The 19,721-nt window shown below is 54.3% G+C and overlaps 1 protein-coding gene and 1 pseudogene across 4 annotated transcripts in view; one reads left to right on the top strand and one right to left on the bottom strand.

Moving 5' to 3' along the window:
• The window catches only part of QRICH2 (glutamine rich 2), a 35,717-nt gene that overhangs the window by 1,581 nt on the left and 14,415 nt on the right, over nucleotides 1–19,721 (bottom strand). Inside the window, exons 6-21 of one of the 4 annotated variants that reach the window (XM_053893220.1) lie at nucleotides 12,483–13,449; nucleotides 9,849–12,452; nucleotides 9,169–9,254; nucleotides 8,514–8,611; nucleotides 7,905–8,019; nucleotides 5,697–5,951; nucleotides 4,819–4,941; nucleotides 4,658–4,732; nucleotides 4,285–4,449; nucleotides 4,050–4,171; nucleotides 3,325–3,390; nucleotides 2,935–3,036; nucleotides 1,937–2,140; nucleotides 1,429–1,576; nucleotides 953–1,040; nucleotides 91–231 (exon numbers count right to left, since the gene is read on the bottom strand). In XM_053893220.1, the coding sequence (XP_053749195.1) occupies nucleotides 91–231; nucleotides 953–1,040; nucleotides 1,429–1,576; nucleotides 1,937–2,140; nucleotides 2,935–3,036; nucleotides 3,325–3,390; nucleotides 4,050–4,171; nucleotides 4,285–4,449; nucleotides 4,658–4,732; nucleotides 4,819–4,941; nucleotides 5,697–5,951; nucleotides 7,905–8,019; nucleotides 8,514–8,611; nucleotides 9,169–9,254; nucleotides 9,849–12,452; nucleotides 12,483–13,449 (5,359 nt within the window). Of the gene's footprint in view, nucleotides 1–90; nucleotides 232–952; nucleotides 1,041–1,428; nucleotides 1,577–1,936; nucleotides 2,141–2,934; nucleotides 3,037–3,324; nucleotides 3,391–4,049; nucleotides 4,172–4,284; nucleotides 4,450–4,657; nucleotides 4,733–4,818; nucleotides 4,942–5,696; nucleotides 5,952–7,904; nucleotides 8,020–8,513; nucleotides 8,612–9,168; nucleotides 9,255–9,848; nucleotides 13,450–19,721 lie in introns of those variants that run through there. The other 3 variants (XM_053893219.1, XM_053893221.1, XM_053893222.1) reach the window with 3 other exon arrangements.
• LOC109277129 (cytosolic 5'-nucleotidase 3A-like) lies at nucleotides 14,597–17,070 on the top strand (annotated as a pseudogene).

The raw sequence follows: 19,721 nt of genomic DNA, 5'->3' as shown, positions 1-19,721 counted from the left end.
GCTACCAGGCCTGGGACGGAAAGGGGGCCCCGGGGGAGGAGGGCAGTGGTGGGGCCACCTGGAAGGAGGCTCCAGCCGGAGGGAAGCTACCTGAATTGTTGCCAGCCAGCATCTGAGCACTTTGTGGCCGGGAGGGCAGCTGGCTGCTGTCGCTGAGAGACTGCTGCCGGTGCGTGTGCGGCCGGGGCTGCTTGGCCTTGTGCTTTGTCATCCCCGAAGCTGAGACCGGGGCTGGTGGGGACAGAGGATGGGAGGGTCAGTTCTGAGACACCGAGGGAGAGCTCTGCGGGGCCCCGTGGGGACCTGGAGCGGGCTGCAGGGCAGATGGTCACAGCCGGCCCCAACTGGGGTCCTTGTAAGCACACCATTCGTTCCTGTGTCCGTCCGTCCATCCGTCCACCCGCCCAGATATCCTCTGAGGACCCACGCGCACCAGCCCCGTCTGGAGTGCGGGGTGAGTTCTGACCGGGGCTCACAGTTGAGGAGGGGAGGCAGCGAGACAGGTGCACACGTGGCTCTGAGACCAGGTGGGGAGTGGGGGGGGGGGGGATCAACAGGGCCCCGCAGGTCTGGCCAACTGGAGGTGGGCATCATGGGGACGGGAGATTCACTGAGTGGTGGGGGGCTCAGGAGGAGCATTTTGGGCTTTGAAAAAGGGGTAGGAACTCGGCCCCGGTGGTGCTGGAACAGGGGCTGAGGCAGCGAGGAGAGGGAGCCTGGCATAAATACGTGGCCGTGATGTCCCAGCTCGTCGGCTGAGGCCGGACAGCTGTCCCCCACCCGCAACACTGACCTGGAGCTTTCAGAGCCCTGAACGCTTGGGATCAGGGAGGCTGCAGAGGAAGGCAGGCAGCCAGATCCAGTGGCCCCATGGCCTTCCAGGAACTGGACAGAACCCCGGGGACCCTTGAGCAAGGAGGCTGAGGAGCCTCCGCGCCACCTGGACACTCACTGTCTTTGCTCGGGATGCCCGGCAGCCTTGTATCTATCCGTCCCTTGTAAATATGTCCATCCAGGCCCAAGATATCCACCTCATCATGCTGTGGGGACGGGCGGGCATCCGTTACCATGCGGCACCTTAGGGCTCGCCCTCTGGTCCTTCCTCCACGAGGGCCTGGGGCACCGAGTGACGTCCTCTCCCGACTCCCGGCACCCGACAGTGCTCAGAACCCTCCCCCGGGCTCTGGCAGCACCAGGGTGAAGGGAGGGCCCACGGTGGGGGTGGGGGTGCCAGATGGGCCGGCGGCCAGGATGCCATTTCTCCCAACGAGGCACGAGGACCAGAGGCTTTAGCTGGGACTGTTTAAGAAGGGGCCTCAAGGCAGAGGGCTGGTCATCCGCCCTTCTGGCGACTGGCGGTGGTTTTTCCAGAATGACTGGAGAATTCGGGGTCATGTCAGGGCCCTGCTCCCAGGCAGCACCCCCAACCTTCATGGCGATCTGGATCTCCTCGGTGGGGTACAGGCCCTGTGACAGGTGCTGCAGGCGGTTGCGGCGGTAGGGGTAGGTGAGGGTGTGGCTGCCCCCGCAGCGCCGAGGCGCGCTCGAGTAGGTGTAGTCGGCCATGTCTGGCACCCTGCGATGAGGACAGCAGGGTCACCGGGAGCAGCTGTGACCTGGGACACACCTAAGGGGATGGGGCAGTTGTCTTGGGCCGGGGCGGTGGGGGCGGAGGGGGGGTGTCTCTGGGAGCCAGGGCAGGAGCAAGGGATGGGAAGGGGCGAATGCATGAGGAGAGCGACCCTGAAGACCACTCTTTCTCCCCCTCACCGCCCCCCCCCCCCCACATGCGCACGCACACCCACACGCACTCTCCCTCCCTCCCTCTCTGGCAGGGCTTCCCCCAGCAGTGGGTGAGACGTTCACAGGGCCGTGCCGTGGGCGGGCCGAAGCCGAGCCCCATGGGGGGCCGGGGGGCCGGTCCCGGGGGTCCTACCGTCTGTGGCAGGGGGAGCTCAGGCACTGGGCCTGCAGCAGCTCACGGATCATCTGGCTGCTGGCCTTGACTGAGCCTCCAAAGTGTATCTGCACCTTCTCAATGTCCATCAGCATCTTGGAGTGCATGGTGCGCAGGCGTCCCACGCTCCGCTCTGTGTGCGCCAAGTCGCCCCGAGGGAAGGGGGCACAGCCCAGCTTTAGGCTGGGGGGGGGTGGTGGTGCAGGCAGATGGAGGGGTCAGGCGACTGCAGCCACCTGAGCCCACACTCACACAGACCCTGGCCCCTTCCCTCTCTTTATGCCTCTCTAAACAGGACCGTGTGTGGGCAGGAGCCCTTTCCCTAGCACCCTGAGGGACCACAGCCAGGCTTCCCCGGGAAGGATTCCTGAGATGAGATGGTGCGGAAGAGCCAGATGGGGAGAAGCCCAGCGACTCCAGCTAAGGCTGGGGGTCCTTGGCCCCGCACACTTGGCCTTGCCTACGTGGAACACCTATAGGGCTCCAAAGTGCAGTTTGAAACCATCCTTACTGCGGAACCCCCAGCCTTGGGAGGAGGAAACGCAGTGGGGAGGAGGGCAGGAGCCTGAGGGCGCGTGCAGTATGTCCCCACCTTCTCCCCCCGCATTCACTGAGCCAACCCTCTGGCTGGCTGCTGTCGGACCCCTGCCTTCCCCCCACCGTGCTGGGGTTGCTGAGACAGCTGAAGCATCTGGGGGGTACGGGGAGGTAAAGAGGAGCTCCCCCAGCCAGCCAGCACCCTTGGCAATGTCCCACCGGGACCCCCAACAGGGACTCCAAGGCAGGTGATTACGCCAAGGCAAGTAAGATCACTCTTACTCCTTCTGCGAAGAGCTGGGGTGGGGGGGGGGGGGCTAGCCCAGAAAGTACTCTAGTGGCTCCCACCGTCCCAGCCAGGAGAAGGAGCCCTCCACACCCACCCTCCAGCCTCGGCCCCTGCCTCCCCTGCAAAGGGGACCCCGCTGCCCCGTCCGTACTTGCGGCTCTGCTGCCGGATCTGCTCCAGTTCAAAGACCGTGTAGGGGCGGATGGAACGGTGCCCGGGCAGGCCTGGGCCCATGGGAATCACAGGGATAATTCTGGGCAGGGACAGAGGGGAGGAGGAGGGTTGGAGAGTGAGAAATCCCATCGTCCAAATCTGGCACTCCACGTTCTACGTGCCTGCGGAGCCTTCCTGTCCAGGGTCTGGCGGAGGGCAGGTCGGAGGGCCGGCAAGCAGTCGGGCATACAGGAATGGACCCGTGGGAGAGGAGACGAGACGAGGGAGGACAAGACTCGGAGGCAGGTAGGGAACGGGCGAGATACAGCCCCCTGTGCCCGCCCTCATTATGGCCACCAGCTGGGGTTGGCCAGGGGGAAGCACTCACTGTCCGGTCACAGGTGTCTCCAAGGGACGGTCGCACGAGAGGCAGTGGAAATGTGCCAAGAGCTGCCTGTGGGGAGTGGGAGACACACAGAGGGTGAGAGCCCTGCCCAGGGGCTCTGGAATGGGAGAGGAGAACGCAGAAGGGCTCGGCCCCCTGCAGGCCAGGCGGCTGGAAGCTCGGCTCACCGGGGTGGCAGACCCCAAGCCCCCAGAGGCAGATCCAGCCCTGTTCCCTGGGAAACCCACTAGCTTCTAGACGTGCCTGCTGCTGGGCGCTCACCCAGCACCCACCTGTCCTAACCCAAAGCCGGCCGGCCGGTTTCAGAGGGTCCCTGAGGACCTGTGTGAACCTCGGGGGCCCTCTGGCGGCCAGGAGTGGAGATCCTGGGATTCGAGCCTGCTGTGGGCTGGGCCCCCCGGGACCAGGCTCAGACCTGGGGACCTTGGGCCCCTCCCTGTCACAGCGACCCAGCGGAGCTCGCCCGCTACCCGGAAGCCTTAGCCTCTCTCCCCTCCCTTTGTCCACCGCGGTCGTCACTAGCCTGAGCTGGAAGAGCTTTTCGAGCTCTCAGATTCTGTCACGCCAACTTTGGGGTGGTCCAGTGGGATCGGCCATCCTCCCAGCGCACACTGCGTGGGAGCTGTTCATCTGGGGACCCCCAGGACCCACCCCCCACAGTCCGCAGCGTGTGCCAACCCCGCCCCCACGCGTGGGCCAGGCCTCACTTCCGCATGGCCGCTGCCTCGTCCGCCTGGTAGAGGGGAGGGCGCTCTTTAAGCTGTTGCCGCAAGGCTTTCCACCGGTCCTCCAGCAACTGCTTCACGGGGTCCAGCTCCAGGCGGTCCAGCTGCGGGCCGGGGTGGGCCACCGGTGAGCTCCGGGAAGGCGGGGTTCGGGGGGGGGGGACGGTGGGGGGGGGCGATCTGCGGCACCTGGAGACGAACTGCCATCTGCCCTCACCTTGCTGTCCATCTCCACCAGCAGCTTGTCCAGCATTTTCTGCCAGTCCCGCTCCTGCCCGCTCATTTTAGACATCAGCTCCTGCATCATGTGGTTCAGCTGCTCCGTGGTGGCGTCAAACTGGACCCGGCTCACTTTGGCCTCCAGGGCACTCTTGTCAGCTTTCTGGCCGTGAAGAGAGGAGGGGGTCCCCCAGATGGGAGAGGGAGCCCCGGAGGGGCCGCATTGCCCTGAGGCATCAACCCTGGACGTTGAGCTCCGCCCCCTTCCCCCGCCCCAATAGGCTCCTCCCCTCCCGGCCTTCCAGAGCTTCCAGAGAATGACCGGCGAGATCTCCTGGGACACAGGTGGCTCTTCCAGGCCGGGCCCTTACCACGTCAATCTCCATCTCCAGGTGCTCCCTGTTGGCCTTCTCCTTCTCGAGCTTCTCCAGACCCTGGTACAACACCTGGGAGGCCGAGGGAGCAGAGGATGAGGAGCGGGAAGTGAACGGCCTCACCCCCCCGCCCCCCAGCCGCCCCGCCGGCCCCTCACGTCAATGTCCTTCTGCTTCTGCCGATGGTCCTCGATGAGGCTGCCGGTGGTGATGTTGAGTTTCTCGCAGTCGCCCTGTACCTGCAGGATGGCGCTCTGGATGTGGCCCAGCAGCTCTTCGTCCTGCGGGGAGGTGGCACACAGGTGTTGGGCGCCGCCCCTTAAATCATCGCCCAGCAGGTGACGCTGACTTCAGACCCCTTTCTGGCTCTCCTCCGCAGTTGCCCCCTGCAGTGGGGAGGCTCTCTGCTCTTTTCCAAGTGTCCCCCTAACTGGACGTGAGCTTCAGTCTCCCACCTCCCCACGGACTAGCCTCCAGGGAACTGGCCCCCCTTTGGGGGAGACCAGAACAGGCGATGGAGAGGCTCTGGAGTGGCCCCCGAGAGCTGGGATGTGGCCTACGGTCTCCCCATCTGCCCTGAGCTGGATCTGAACTCCAGAGTCCAAGAGGTAGGACTCAGGGACTTGTGCCCGTCCCTGCCCCCACCAGCAAGCCTGCCCTTCTGTGGGGAATTAAGAAAGGTGCTGGAAGGCTGGCATGAAGGGGACTTAATGAGCCCTAAAGCTATGCCAGCGTCCCCGAGGCACACGAATACCTGGCTCTTCACCTCAGCCAGCTCTGCCGTCCCACCCCTACGGAGCCAGCTCTTCCCCGTGGTCTCCTGTCCCCAGAGCCAGCTCTGTTGCTGCCCCCACTGTGACCCCGTGAAAGGACCTGGGACTGTTGTGGGGTCAATAAAGAGCTCCACAATGGAAAACTGGCCCTCAGGCCCGTTAAATCTCCACCAGCCACTCCCTGCTCTGTGGGCCTCTGAGCTGTGGCTCCCCCGCTGGGGGCCGCGTGTGGCCACACGAGGAGGGAGGCCAGCGGGAATCACCTGGCTCTGCAGCTTGGCTTTCTTGGAGGGCCGGGTGGCAGCCAGATTGGTGACCATGTCCTGGAGCTGCTCGTAACGCTGCACCAGCATGCTGACCTGATGGCCCAGGTCCAGGCTGCAGGCGGGGCAGGCGGTCTCAGGGTCGATCTGGCTAGGTACCGAGGCCGTTAGGATCTTGCGAGGAGTCATGCTCATGGACAGCAGCGTGGAGGATGAGGCCAGCATGCTCTCGATGATCGTCCTGAGCTTGTCCAGCTGGGCGCGGGCGAGAAGGCAGGTGCAGGGCGGTGAGTGAGGCACGGCCACCTTCTGTCCACACTGCCACTGCTAGCGTGTGCTTTCTGCCCCTGGCCTGTGCGATGCAGGCGGTCGCTGCAGCCTCACAGAGAGTGCGGCCGATGGGAGATGCCCAGTGCCTGTCCTTTAAGTAGTGAATACGGTGCTCAGGGAGTGAAGCATTAATGCTGAATAAAACCCTTGCAGGAGGGAGGTTTCGGGACCTTTCTCCAGCCGGCTCATTGAGTCAAGGCAAGGACATAGCTCTTCTAGCTAAACCCTAGGGTGGTGATGTCAGTTAGCCAGTCCACAAACACTGAGAGGAGCCCGACGACACACAGACACGGCTCCAGGCCCTGGCGACGGGAGGGGTGGGCTCACACATGCTCTGTCCCCATCCAGCGTGTCGGTAACAATAAATCAGTGGGGTCAGAGCTACTTGTGCTGCGGGGGTCTCTCACGGTCTGGGCGGGAGCAGGTTCCTTCCACTGGCTCTCCTGCTCTCTTCTGTTCCCCACAGCCCCGGTTTGTCACCACAAAGGACTGGTCTCGGGTCAGCACCCGATTTGGGGGCAGCCAGTCCCACAGGCGTTTGACCTTTTGCCTGGCTCAGAGAGGGGCTGGGCCAATCTAACCCCCTCTTGGAAGTGTGCGACGTTGTCGGGCCTTGGCAGCCACTGTGGGCCGTGTGTGAGAGATAAGAAAGCTGGCCGAGAGTCCCGCGGAAGAGAGATGTGGAGGTATTTGAGAGAAATGGAGAAGAACAGGGACACAGAGGCACAGGTACACACAGAAACAGACACAGAAAGACAGACAAGCGGGGGCCCCCCGGTGAGACTGCCCCCTGGAGGTTCTGCTCTTTCCCAGCCCCCGTAACCCCGTGCCCTTTCAACCGAGCTCCCTTTTGCCTGAGCTCAGTGAGACTCTTGCTCGTGCCCAGGAGAGCCCACACTCTTCTGAAGAGCCCATGATAGCATGTCAAAGGGCCCCTGGGATAAAAAGGATGGATTAATTCTAGAAGAGAGGATGATGCAGTGGAGTTGGGAAGAACGAGTAGCAGTCGTTTGGGTAAGAAGGGGTGGCAGGGACATTCCAGGGAGAGCGGCAGTGTGTTCAGAGAAACGTGGGAAGCCCAGGTGGCTGGAGAATCGGGAGTGTGGAGGCTGGGGCCTCGAAGAGGCTGTGGCAGGAGGCCAGGCCGGCCCAGCAGGGAGCGGCTTCTCTCTGAATATGCCCTCCCACTCCCACCCCTGACAGCCCAGAGGTGGCTAAGCTCAGACATGAGCTTTGGAGTGACGACTCTGGGACACGTCTGCTGCTCCTCAGGCCCCACACTGGACAGCTGGCTTTGGGGTCACGAAATGGAACACGCAGGTGCTCTGGCAAACTTGGAAATGGCCCAGAATGGGGCCTCCAGCACCGAAGGGCTCCTGACATGAGTCCCCTTGGCCCAGTGGCTTTTCCTATCTGATCCTTCCACAAGTGCTCAGAGGGCTGTCCAGACACTCCTCAGTGGGGACCCTCTGGGGTGACCGACGGTAGCATCACTCAAGATTTAAAGGTAGACATTGTCAAGAGCGTGTAAAGAGGGGGCGCCTGGCTGGCTCAGTAGGTTAAGCGTCCACCTTGGGCTCAGGTCACAATCTCAGGGTTTGTGGGTTCGAGCCCCGCATCGGGTTCTGTGCTGACAGCTCAGGGCCTGGAGCCTGCTTTGGATTCTGTGTCTCCCTCTCTCTCTGCCCCTTCCCACTTGTGCTCTATCTCTCTCTCTTAAAAATAAATAAACATTAACAAAAAATTAAGAGCGTGAAAAGAGAGTGGGAGAAAGTATTTGCAAATCATATGTCACGTAAGAGTCTAGTAGCCTCACCGCCCACGGCCAACTCTGAGAAGGGGCCTGGTTCCTGCCCCTGAAGAGTCTAGAATCCTTACCTGGTCCTGCAGGTAGAGAGAGGCTTCGGAGACTGAATGTTCCATGCTGACCTTGCCCCGCTCTTGGCTCTCCCTGAGCTCGGCCAACTCCTTCTCAATGTCGGCCACGGTGACTCTGAGAGACGGGCAGGAGGGATGGCCTGGCCCCACCGGCCGCCCAAAGGGCCCAGGCCCACCGGGTCCACCAGGGGCAGAGAAAGATGCACACCAGGGCTCTCCCAGCCACCCTGCAGCAGGTTCCGTCTAGGGAGTCCCAGGTGCCGCGTGTCCCGGAGGTGTGTGCCCGCCTGCTGGCCTGAGAGGTTTCTAGGGGGTGAGACCTGACATCACAAAGTGAGGGCTCTTGAGGGGCTCTGGCAAGTGCTCTCCTACAGCCTCCGACTGGGGAGAGAGACTAGCCTCTTTTTTCCTTCCTAGCCCTGGTGCTGAGCTGTTTTAAGAACTTAGGAAATTTTCACCAGTAACTTGAGCTAGACACGGACACCCTGAAGGGCAGACACAGCCCGGGTCAAAGACAGGGCCCAGTTCAGACTGTGAGTGAACCCAAGGCCCCTTGGCTGGGAATACGTGATGCCAGGACACAGGCTGCCCTTGGCAGGGGCGTTTTACCTGAGGATTCCCAGCTGCGTGCTCAGCTGGTCGTCTTTCATTTCTTTTCCGATTTCCTGTTCCCTTTCGCCCTCCAGGAGCCTCTGTATCTTGTCCAGCTACAAACCCAACGGAAGAGGAAGGTCAGGCAGGCTTGAGTTCTTTGCTTTCTGAACATGCTCCTGCAGCCCGAACAAGCCCCTTTCCCCAGTCCCGGTCCTGGTCCTATCCTCTAACAAGAGCCATCCATCAGGGTGTCCCTTCCGGACATCCGTCGATCCATCTATCCGTCCATCCTGGGCATGTGGACAGCTGGCATTAAGAGAGCAGCTGAAGGTCTAGCAGCTCCTTGCCATGACCACTGGCCCCAGACAGTCCCACAAACTTGGCTCCAAGGCTGCTGCAGAGACAGTGGGCTTTGCTGGAAGGGGCCCCATGTGATGCAAGGAGCACAGGCCTCCTTGTTGGCTCGGCTGAATCTTAACAGCTTTGGGCGTCAGGTTTTAGATCCAGGAAATGGACACGGTGATGCTTGAGGTGCGTTTCCTATCTGATGGGTTTGTAAAGATCCGACGAGATGATGTCAGCGAGAGGACTGTGTAATCTATCGAAAGACTAGTGCAAAGTGGGATTGCTGGCTCTCAAAGGCCAAGTGGGTGGACCCTCCCTTACTTACTTTGGCTCTTTCCTGCCGCACTTCTTTGGTCAAGGCCTTTAAGGTCTTCATCTGTTCCTGCAGGTCAGGTGGTATAGTCTTTTTGACTATGAAAATGGAGGCCTTATAGTCAGAAGGGTGGGATCTCCAGCAGGCCCCCCGTCCCAGCCCCCCACAGTGAAACTACCCTGGAAAGCAGCAAGATGTACCTGCTTTTCCTGGTGACTGGGTGGAGGCGATGGGAAGAAAGCAGAGGGGGGTGTTTTCACCCCATAAAAATCCACCTGATGCTTAATATTCTAAAGGGCTTTGGGACTACTGACCCACACTTTCCACCCAGCTCTCAAATCTTAATTATTCTCTGGTCCCACAGCTGTGAACAAAGGTGAAGTTGAATTCTTCCAGGTCCCCCCCCCCCACACACCCCTGGGTGCTACCGCCGCCCTTGCCCGCTGTCCTCAGCTGCTGTCCAGAGAGTCTGATGAGGCATCAGAGCCACCTTACTCTTCTGCTGAGGCTTCTTCACTTCTACTGGTTTAATTCCAGCTTTTGGACCCCCAAGGCTATGGTAGAACCCAGAGTGGCTTTTCAGGAAAGGATATGCTATTGGCAACGACTCAGGAAGAAACTCAGCTGCCAGGAGAGGAGGCCGGGGGGAGGTTACAACACAGTGGTCCCTCCTCCACATAAGTGGTACCTACCCATGAGTGAAAGCATGTACTGTAACTTCTCTAAGTCCGTCTGGCCAGCCTTCTCCTCATCCAGCTCCTTCATGTTCTCCTTGAGCTCTACATAAAGGCCAATGAGCTCTCCCATCAGACGAAATGTTTCCACTGCTATAGGGAAGCTGGGAGACAATTTATCCAGGGAATCATGTCTTTCGCTCTGGACATCGACCCTTTCCGATGAGACTCGGTAGAGATCGTTGAGAAAGACTGTACTCTTGGCAGAGGTGGCTTCTTGGCTTGGGGTAGTCTGGACAGAAATTCCAGCTCGGTCTGAGGTATGTGTTTGTTGTGGATCCACACTGACCTGGAGCTGATCTACCCCAGGAAAGCCTGGGCCCCGAGGGCCAGGGTACGTTAGGTCACGGGATTCTGGGATAGAGTATGACTGGTCGTGCTGGTCTGCACCTGGTTTTATTTGGCCGCCCTGGTCTGTGCCCGGATGTATCACGCCTGGCTGGTAAGTTTCTGATAAACCCTCTTGGTCAGTACCTGGTGGTGCCAAGCCTTGACCGGAGTGGAACGGTGACACCTGGCCATGCTGACCTCTGCTAGGAGGCATTACACCATGCTGATATGGATATGGTGATATAAATCTTAGCGACTCCGGGTGGAATGTTGGAAAGCCACGAAGCTCTGTGCTTGATGGCATTGAGCCTTGCTGATCTCTACCGGGTTGCCTCAAGCCACGCTGATCAGTAAGAGGCTGCATGAAACCACGTGGAAGTGCACCAGGCTGGACCAAACCGCGAGGATAGGCACCAGGTGGAACCAAACCTTGTGGATAGGCACCAGGCTCCACTGAACCGGGAAGATATGCACCTGGCTGTAGCAAACCAGGTGGATAGGCACCAGGTTGAAAAACGCCACGTGGACCTGGGCCAGGCTCTGCCAAACCACGCTGCCCCGCTCCACGTTGCACCAAACCAGGCTGACCTGCACCAGGTTGTACCAAATCGGGCTGACCTGCACCAGGCTGGACCAAACCACCCTGATCAGCACCAGGGTAGACCAAACCACGCCGATCCATTCCGGGTTGCACCAAACCAGGCTGACCTGCACCAGGTTGACCCGCACCAGGCTGGACCAAAGCAGGCTGACCCATTTGAGGTTGCACCAAACCAGGCTGACCTGCTCCAGGTTGGGCCAAACCATACTGACTCACTGCAGGTTGCACCAAACCAGGCTGAGCTGAACCAGGTGGGACCAAACCAGGCTGTGCTGCACCAGGTTGTGCCAAAACACGCTGATCCATTCCAGGTTGGACCAAACCACCCAGATCCATTCCAGGTTGCACCAAGCCAGGTTGACCTGCTCCAGGTTGGACCAAACCAGGCTGAGCTGCTCCTGGTTGCACCAAACCAACCTGAGCTGCTCCAGGTTGCACCAAACCAGGCTGAGCTGCTCCTGGTTGGACCAAACCAGGCTGACCTGCTCCAGGTTGGACCAAACCAGGCTGAGCTGCTCCAGGTTGGACCAAACCAGGCTGACCTGCTCCTGGTTGGACCAAACCAGGCTGACCTGCTCCTGGTTGGACAAAACCAGGCTGAGCTGCTCCAGGTTGGACCAAACCAGGCTGACCTCCTCCAGGTTGGACCAAACCAGGCTGACCTGCTCCAGGTTGCACCAAACCGAGCTGGGCTGCACCAGGTTGGACCAAACCACGCTGAGCTGCACCAGGTTGCACCAAACCACGCTGAGCTGCACCAGGCTGCACCAAACCAGGCTGACCTGCTCCAGGCTGCACCAAACCACGCTGAGCTGCACCAGGCTGCACCAAACCAGGCTGAGCTGCACCAGGTTGCACCAAACCACGCTGAGCTGCACCAGGCTGCACCAAACCAGGCTGAGCTGCACCAGGTTGCACCAAACCAGGCTGAGCTGCACCAGGTTGCACCAAACCAGGCTGAGCTGCACCAGGTTGCACCAAACCAACCTGAGCTGCTCCAGGTCGGACCAAACCACGCTGACCTGCTCCAGGTTGGACCAAACCAGGCTGAGCTGCTCCTGGTTGCACCAAACCAACCTGAGCTGCTCCAGGTTGCATCAAACCAGGCTGGGCTGCTCCTGGTTGGACCAAACCAGGCTGACCTGCTCCAGGTTGGACCAAACCAGGCTGACCTGCTCCTGGTTGCACCAAACCAGGCTGAGCTGCTCCAGGTTGGACCAAACCAGGCTGAGCTGCTCCTGGTTGCACCAAACCAACCTGAGCTGCTCCAGGTTGCACCAACCCAGGCTGAACTATGCCAGGTTGCACTAAACCACGCTGATCCATTCCAAGTTGGACCAAGCCACGTTGATCCATTCCAGGCTGCCCCAAATCGTACTGATCCATTCCAGGTTGGGCTGAATCTTGCTGACCCAATCCAGGTTGCATCAAACCAGGCTGATCTGCACCAAGCTGTACTAAACCAGATGGATATACATCAGGGTATACCAAATCAAGAGGATAGGCACCAGGCTGGACCCAGCCACTGGAATATGCACCAGGTTGAACCCAGTCAGGTAGATAAGCACCAGGCTGAACCAAACCACTTTCATCTACCACAGGCTGCACCAAACCACGCTGATCCATTCCAGGTTGGACCAAACCAGGCTGACCCGCACCAGGCTGGACCAAACCAGGCTGGACTAAAGCATTCTGTTCTGTGCCAGTTGGTCCCAAACCATGCTGATCGATGAGATGTGGAACCAATCCATGCTGATCCATGCCAGGCACTGCCAGTCCTTGCTGATCCATGCCGGCTATTAAAAATCCATGCCGATCCACGTGAGGAGGTACCAATCCACGCTGAGCCACATCAGGCTGTTGGTCTGTGCCAGGAAATATCATGCCGTGCTGATATGTGCTAAATGGAACCATACCAGGCTGATCTGTACTAGGTGGTTGCAAGCCTTGCCGATCTCTGCCAGGTACCAGTGGTGGCATCATACCACGCTGAGCCATGCCCTGCTCATCCATTCCAGGTGGCGTCATACCAAGCTGACCCATGCTGAGGGGTACCACACTGTGTGGGTAAGTGCTATGATGGAGCGATGCAAGCTGATCCATGCCAAGCGGTGCTGTTCCACGTTGGTCTGGCCTCGGATAGATTTGACCGTAGCTAACATGTACCCCCCCGTGCTGATCTGGGTACACATGAGGATGCTGATCTCTGATCGCGGTGGCTGAGGGCAAGTCCTGTTGAACTAGACCGGGGTGTGCCTCTCGTTCATCTTTTCTTAGATATGCTGAGGTGTGTGGCTGCAGCTCTCTAGTCCTGTGACGATCTGACTCTAGTCTGAATTGGGACACAGGTGGGTGATGGGACTTTGCCAAGCCAGCCTCGTCACGGGCCCTTGGGTGCTGTTCTCTACCAGGGGATGCAGTAGCGGGGGTGCTTTTCTTTCGTTCCCTGCCAACTCCTTCGGAGGGGTATCCCGTGGCACTGAGTCCTGATAAGGTCCGATCGGAACCATAACCATCTGCAGAATCCACAGTTGGGTCAGCACTTGAGTGCTTGGTGGAGGCCCCGTCATCTGATGTTAAGGAAGTATGCTTTTTGCGTTTAAGGAGTCCCGTTGTTGTCTCTGAGCCCTGGTTGGAGTGGAAGAAAGAGGTGAGTAAGTGTAAGTAGAAAGTCCTCACTATGAGTCACGAAGGAAAGAAAATCTGGGACGTCTGACAAGGATGACTTAGGGCCTTTGGAGAAACCTCTGGGCCCCAAGACTAAGCTGGACACAAAGACTTTGACGTTCTTGAAGGACAGGTCTCCAAAGCTTTGAGAATCTGCACATTTGCAAGTGGCACCATAAGATGTTATTTTTTAAGTTTCTTTATTTGAGAGAGAGAGTGTGCGTGTGTGTGCGCGTGCGCGCATGAGTGGGGGAGGGGCAGAGGGAGAGGGAGAGAGACGATCCCCGGCAGGCCCTCCACTGTCAGTGTGGAGCCTGACATGGGGCTTGGACTCACGGAACTGTGAGATCATGACCCGAGCTGAAACCAAGAGTCAGATGCTTCTCCCACTGAGCCACCCCGGTGCCCTGCCACCATAATATGTTAATTCCCTTCATAAAGGACAGCGGGAACGCTACCCAATACAAGTGATCCACTCCAACTATTGCTGGGTCTACAAACAAAGGACATGAGTCATTTTATTAAGTTTAAAATATAAGGTCTACCCCATCAGTGGCCCATTGCTGATGGTAAAAGTATACACGGCAGGGCGAGTAAACCATGTCTCCAAAATGTAAGCGCACCAACTCTTGTACTCGGAAATCCCATAGGTAAGATTTTCTCTGTGGACTCTTACAAAGGGCTGCCGGGATATATATACAGAGTCTGCAGCATTGTTTATGAAAACAGATTATCAGTAGGGGGCTGATCTAGTTAGGGGACACACCCATACAGGAGAATACTAAGAATCCGTTAAAAGAAAATAGGGACCGTTTCCATTTCCAGCCCAAATGAAGTGACAGGAACTGGATTTACCCTCCCGTCTGTAATAACCAAAAGTCAAAAACCAAAAGCAACAACAATGAAATAGACACGCTGGAAACCGGCTAGTGGAGGCTACCAACCCCTGAAACATGGGCAGGCCAACTACGTGAGCTCTACTGCCTTAAGAGAGTTTCCAGGCTACAGTGCCAGGAGAGGGACTCCCCGAGTTGAGGAGAGAGAGTTGAGCCTTCAGGGAGACTGAGGCCACAAGGGCTCACAGGACAGAGTATCAGAAAGAAAGGACATGCACCTAGAGAGGACTCCGGAGCTCTGCAGAGGGCCCCCTTTGGGTATCCAGCACAGAAATGATCAGCATGACTATGTGAGGAAGCTACCCAAGGTTGGGAAGGGAGCCATCTGCAAGGCTGGAGGGAACCGTGCCCAGACTCTCCTGGGGTTGGGAACGGTGCCGGTTTCTATCAGCCAGTTTGGAAAAAAACTCCTAATTCGGGGGAGAGTGCTCAGAAAGGTGTTGCCTCAGAAGTGGAGAATAAGCGGCTCTATGCCGAACACTGCCATGAACCCCCTAAGAAAAGAACCCCAAAACATATACAGAAAAAGAAACAAGGGAATGAAAACAGGGCACGAGAATACAATTATGTAACACCAAAGAGACGCGATTGAGGAATGGGGGAATGGAAAAGACCTAAGATATATGGAAAACACATAGCAAATGGAAGACGTAAATCTATTTCATCAGTAATTAAACACCCCATCCAGGAGGCGCCTGGGTGGCTCAGTTGGTTAGGCGTCTGACTCTTGATTTTTGGCTCAGGTCATGATCTCACAGTTCATAAGATTGGGCCCTGCGTTGGACTCCATGCTGATGGTGCACAGCCTGCTTGGGATTCATTCATTCTCTCTCTCTCTCTCTCTCTCCCCCTCCCTCCCTCCCTCCTGCTATGCCCCTCCCCTGTTCATGCACTCTCTTTATCTCCCAAATAAACTAAAAAACAAAAAAAAGGAAAGAAAAAAAGAAGCACTCCAGTCTGAAGTCTCCAATCAGAAGGAGATTTGCAGAATGGATTTAAAAACCTGATCATTGTGGGGCACCTGGGTGGCTCAGTCGGTTGAGCCTCTGACTTCGGCTCAGGTCATGATCTCGCGGTCCGTGGGTTCGAGCCCCGCGTCGGGCTCTGTGCTGACAGCTCAGAGCCTGGAGCCTGTTTTGGATTCTGTGTCTCCCTCTCTCTGCCCTTCCCCTGCTTGTGCTCTCTCTCTCTCTCAAAAATAAACATAAAAAGAAAAAAAAACTGACCACCGTGTGCAGCTTTTTCTTTCTGCATCTGGAGGCACATGAGACCTTGTCCACAGACTAGGCAGCCATGGCCAGGGAGGACACAGCAGCAAGCACCAGCGTGTGTGTCCTGGGCAGGGGTGGTGCCGGCACAGTACGTGTTCACCTTAAAGAGGAACGTGAGGCAGAAGTCCAAGGTCACTGAGATGCCTGTATCCAAGCCCTGCATCTCTGGATGTTGCATATTGTCTATGCTGTTGTTCTAGGACAAGTTTAAGAACAGAACTCGGAGTGCTTTTAAGGACAACTGACTAACCAAGAAATAACTAATAAAAAAATCTGCTGTGTATGTGAAAATGAGGTCAGAATTCCAAAAAAGTTCAGGTCATATCAGGAGCCTTATAAGAAATGATCTGTGGTCTTATCAAAGAAGGACCCTGCCAGCCTTCAGGTAATAATAGACTCTCATAGGACTCTAAGTGGGTTTTCCTAGTTCCTAAAAAGGGAAAAGATGCTCACCATGACAATTATAAGCTGGTGACAAACGGAGGTCCAAAAAAGTTACTTCAACAAAAAGGAAAAGATTATGCTACAAAAATTGATCCTGTTCCTACCATAGAGGAGAAGTACCCCTACTATGGTTGAATGGAACCCTAAATCACAGGGTTTGCTTATTGAACAAGCTCTACCAAGAGCTAAACTGAAAGAAAGAGAAATTGTGGCAGAATCTGATGTATGTTCAAGGAAGGACACAAGAATTTGATATTCTTTGATAGTCTTTGATAAGCTCCAACGACACAGTCTCCCTGTGTTCAAATTTCAGCTGGGTGCTGATGATGTACTGTAGGAAGTTACCCATCAGGCTGGCGTTTATCACCCAAATGTCAGAATCATGGCCGGCTTCATGGATTTTGATGACAACGGGGTGTTCGAAGGACTTAGAGGAGAACCAATTCATGAATTTAACAAACGTGGTGCCTTGAACACCACAGAACATTTTGATCAACTACAAGACAGTAACAACAAAATTCTGGGAGACTCCCAAGGAGGCTTGAGGTTGGCAGATGGACTATGGCCAATGCTGAACACATTCTGGAAACTGGATTTCAAAACGATAGGGTGGGTGAACTCTTAGAAAAGTACATGCACTCTTATGATATTCCTTTAGTAAAAGATGAATCATTGGACATAGCCACCACTGTCTTACAGAAGATTCTATAAACAAGCATTCTTCAAGAAGACCTCTTTCCTCTGGAGGCAACAGATACAAGAACCGCTTGTCCATTCATCTTGCTACAAAACTCTTATTTATAATATATTCTTGCCCTTGAAGGTTTCCTTTGCGCTACTCAAGTATCTTCAGACACACTGAATCTATCGACTGGAAGTTCCTTTTTCTTCACCTCGCTCAATACACTCCTCACCATATTTTTTGACAGATTAAAGAAACAAATAAACCTTAAAGCAAAATTTGAAAAGTAACGCCCAACTTATCCAAAAATTAATTTTGTAGTTCATGTTATCACAAAGTTTTTGAAGACTTTCTTTTTTATACTGGCCAAGTTGGTAGAAGTTAAAACAGAAGTTTTATGAAATGGTGAAATAATGTGCATGATTCTAAGTATTGTTCTTTTTATAATTTGGGTGAATTATGCTGATGCTATATATTATCCTGAAATTGTGTTATGTGTGATTATTTTGTTTTAGGAACATATTTATCAGAAATGATTGGCACTTGGTGTTGAAAAACTCTGGGTGCCCACATGTCACTGCTCTTTACAAAATGTTCTATAGCGGAGGTGCCTGGGTGGCTCAGTCAGTTAAGCGTCTGACTTTTGATTTTGGCTCAGGTCAGGATCTCAGGGTTGTGAGATTCAGCCCCTTGTGGGGCTCTGCACTGGGTGTGGAGCCTGCTTAAGATTCTCTCTCTCCCTCTACCCCTCCCCCCTCACTTGCACTCTGTCTAAAAAAATAAGTAAATAAAATTTAAAAACCCAAAATGTTCTATAATGAAGCACTGATAATACACATGAAATGAAAAGCAAAAACAAAAAAATAAAACTGATTCATGATCCAATTATATGCTGTCTGTAAGAGACATATATTAGAGTCAAAGAAACAAACAAGTAGAAAGTAAAAAGATAGAAAACAATAAACCATGCAAATACTAATCAAAAGAGAGCTGGAGGGATGCCTGGCTGGCTCAGTCAGTGAAGCATGCAACTCTTAATCTTAGGGTTGTGGGTTTGAGCCCCATACTGGGTGTAGAAATTATTCCCCCCACCCCCAAAAGAAAAGAAGAGAGCTGGAGTGACTGTACTAACATCAGACAACATTGTTAATAGAGACAAAGAAAGACATTTTATACTGACACAAGAGTCAATTCATTAGGAAGACCTAATAATTTTTAAAAAATATATGAACTGAGCAACAGAGCTCTAACATACATAAAAAACCGGACAGAATTAAAGGGAGAAATAAACAATTCAACAATAATAGTTGCAGACTTCAATACCCCACTTTCTTTTTTTTTTTTAATTGTTTAATATTGATTTTTGAGAGAGAGAGAGAGAAAGAGTGCAAGTGGAGGAGGGGCAGAGAAAGAGGGAGACACAGAATCTGAAGCAGGCTCCAGGCTCTGAGCTGTCAGCACAGAGCCAGACATGGGGCTCGAACTTATGAACCATGAGATACGCTGGGTGGGACACTTAACCGTTGACTGAGCCACCCAGGCGCCCTGATACCCCACTTTCAATAGGGATAGAACAAATAGGTAGAAGATCAACCAGGAAATAGAAGACTTGAACAACACCATAAACCAACTGGACCAGCAAATATCTGTACAACACTTCACATAACAAGATCTGAATAAACATTTTCCACAATAGACCACATATTAGGCCACTAGAACGCAAACAAAACACAAAACACAGGAAAAAATAAAGATGTTTTCAGTCATATAAATACAAGCTGAAATTCATCAGCAGCAGACTCACACTATAAGAAATGTTAAATGAAACCCATCAGGCAGACAGAAAATGATACCAGATGGAAACCTGGATCTACACAAAGGGACAAAAAGCACTGGAAATGGAAACTACATGGATGAATCTATAAGATGGTTTTCTTATGACTCAAATATCTTTGAAAGATAATTGACTGAACAAAATAAGAACAATGTATTGTAGGGTTTATAACACATGTGGAAGTAAAATGCACGACAACAACAGCACAAAGCATGAGCTGGCAAACAATGGCCACGGGCCAAATCCAGCCCATCATCTGTTTTGTTAATGATAGTTTATTGGGACACAGGCACACTGATTCATTTATGTATTGTTTATGGTTATTTTCACATAATAACAAGAGTTGAGCAATTGTGACAAAGACTATATGACCCACAAAACCTAAAATATTTACTTGCCTCCTCTAGAAAAAGTTTGCTGACCCCAGAAATAAAAGCCCCTGGAAATATGCCATTGTAAAGTCCTTATACTACGTGAAGGTGGACTGTGATTAAGCTAAAGAGGTATAAATCTATAAACCCTAAAGCAACCACTAAAATAACAAAGACTTGGAGCGCCTGAGTGGCTTAGTCAGTTGAGTGTCTGACTTAGGCTCAGGTCATGATCTCACAGTTCATGAGCTGCTGTCAGTGCAGAGCCTGCTTCAGATCCTCTGTCCCTCTCCCCCTCCCCCCACATGCTCTCAAAAAAATAAATAAAACATTAAAAAAATAACATAAAATAACAAAGACTTATAGCTAATAAGCCAACAAAAGAGGTTACAAACAAAAACATTCAAATAATACAAAAGAAGAAGACAAAGAGGGAAAAAGGAACAAAAAGCAGATGGAACGATAGAACACTAATAGCAGGATGATAACTCAACCCTAATGATATCAATAATCACACTAAATATAAATGATCTAAACAGCCGGATTAAAAAGCAGAGATTGTCGGATTGGTTAAAAAAGCAAGAACAACTCCATGTCACTCGTAAGAAAAAACTTCATATAGAGAGACACAAATAGTTTAAAACAAAAAGAATGGGAGAAAGTACACCACACTCACACATGTATAAGAAAAAAAAAAAGCTGGAATCACAGTATTAATATTAGACGAGGTAGATT

The sequence above is a fragment of the Panthera pardus genome, unplaced genomic scaffold (genome assembly GCF_024362965.1).
Source record: "Panthera pardus isolate Hobbes unplaced genomic scaffold, ASM2436296v1 HiC_scaffold_3, whole genome shotgun sequence".
Taxonomy (NCBI): Eukaryota; Metazoa; Chordata; class Mammalia; order Carnivora; family Felidae; genus Panthera; species Panthera pardus.
This window is presented reverse-complemented; position numbering and strand designations above follow the sequence as displayed.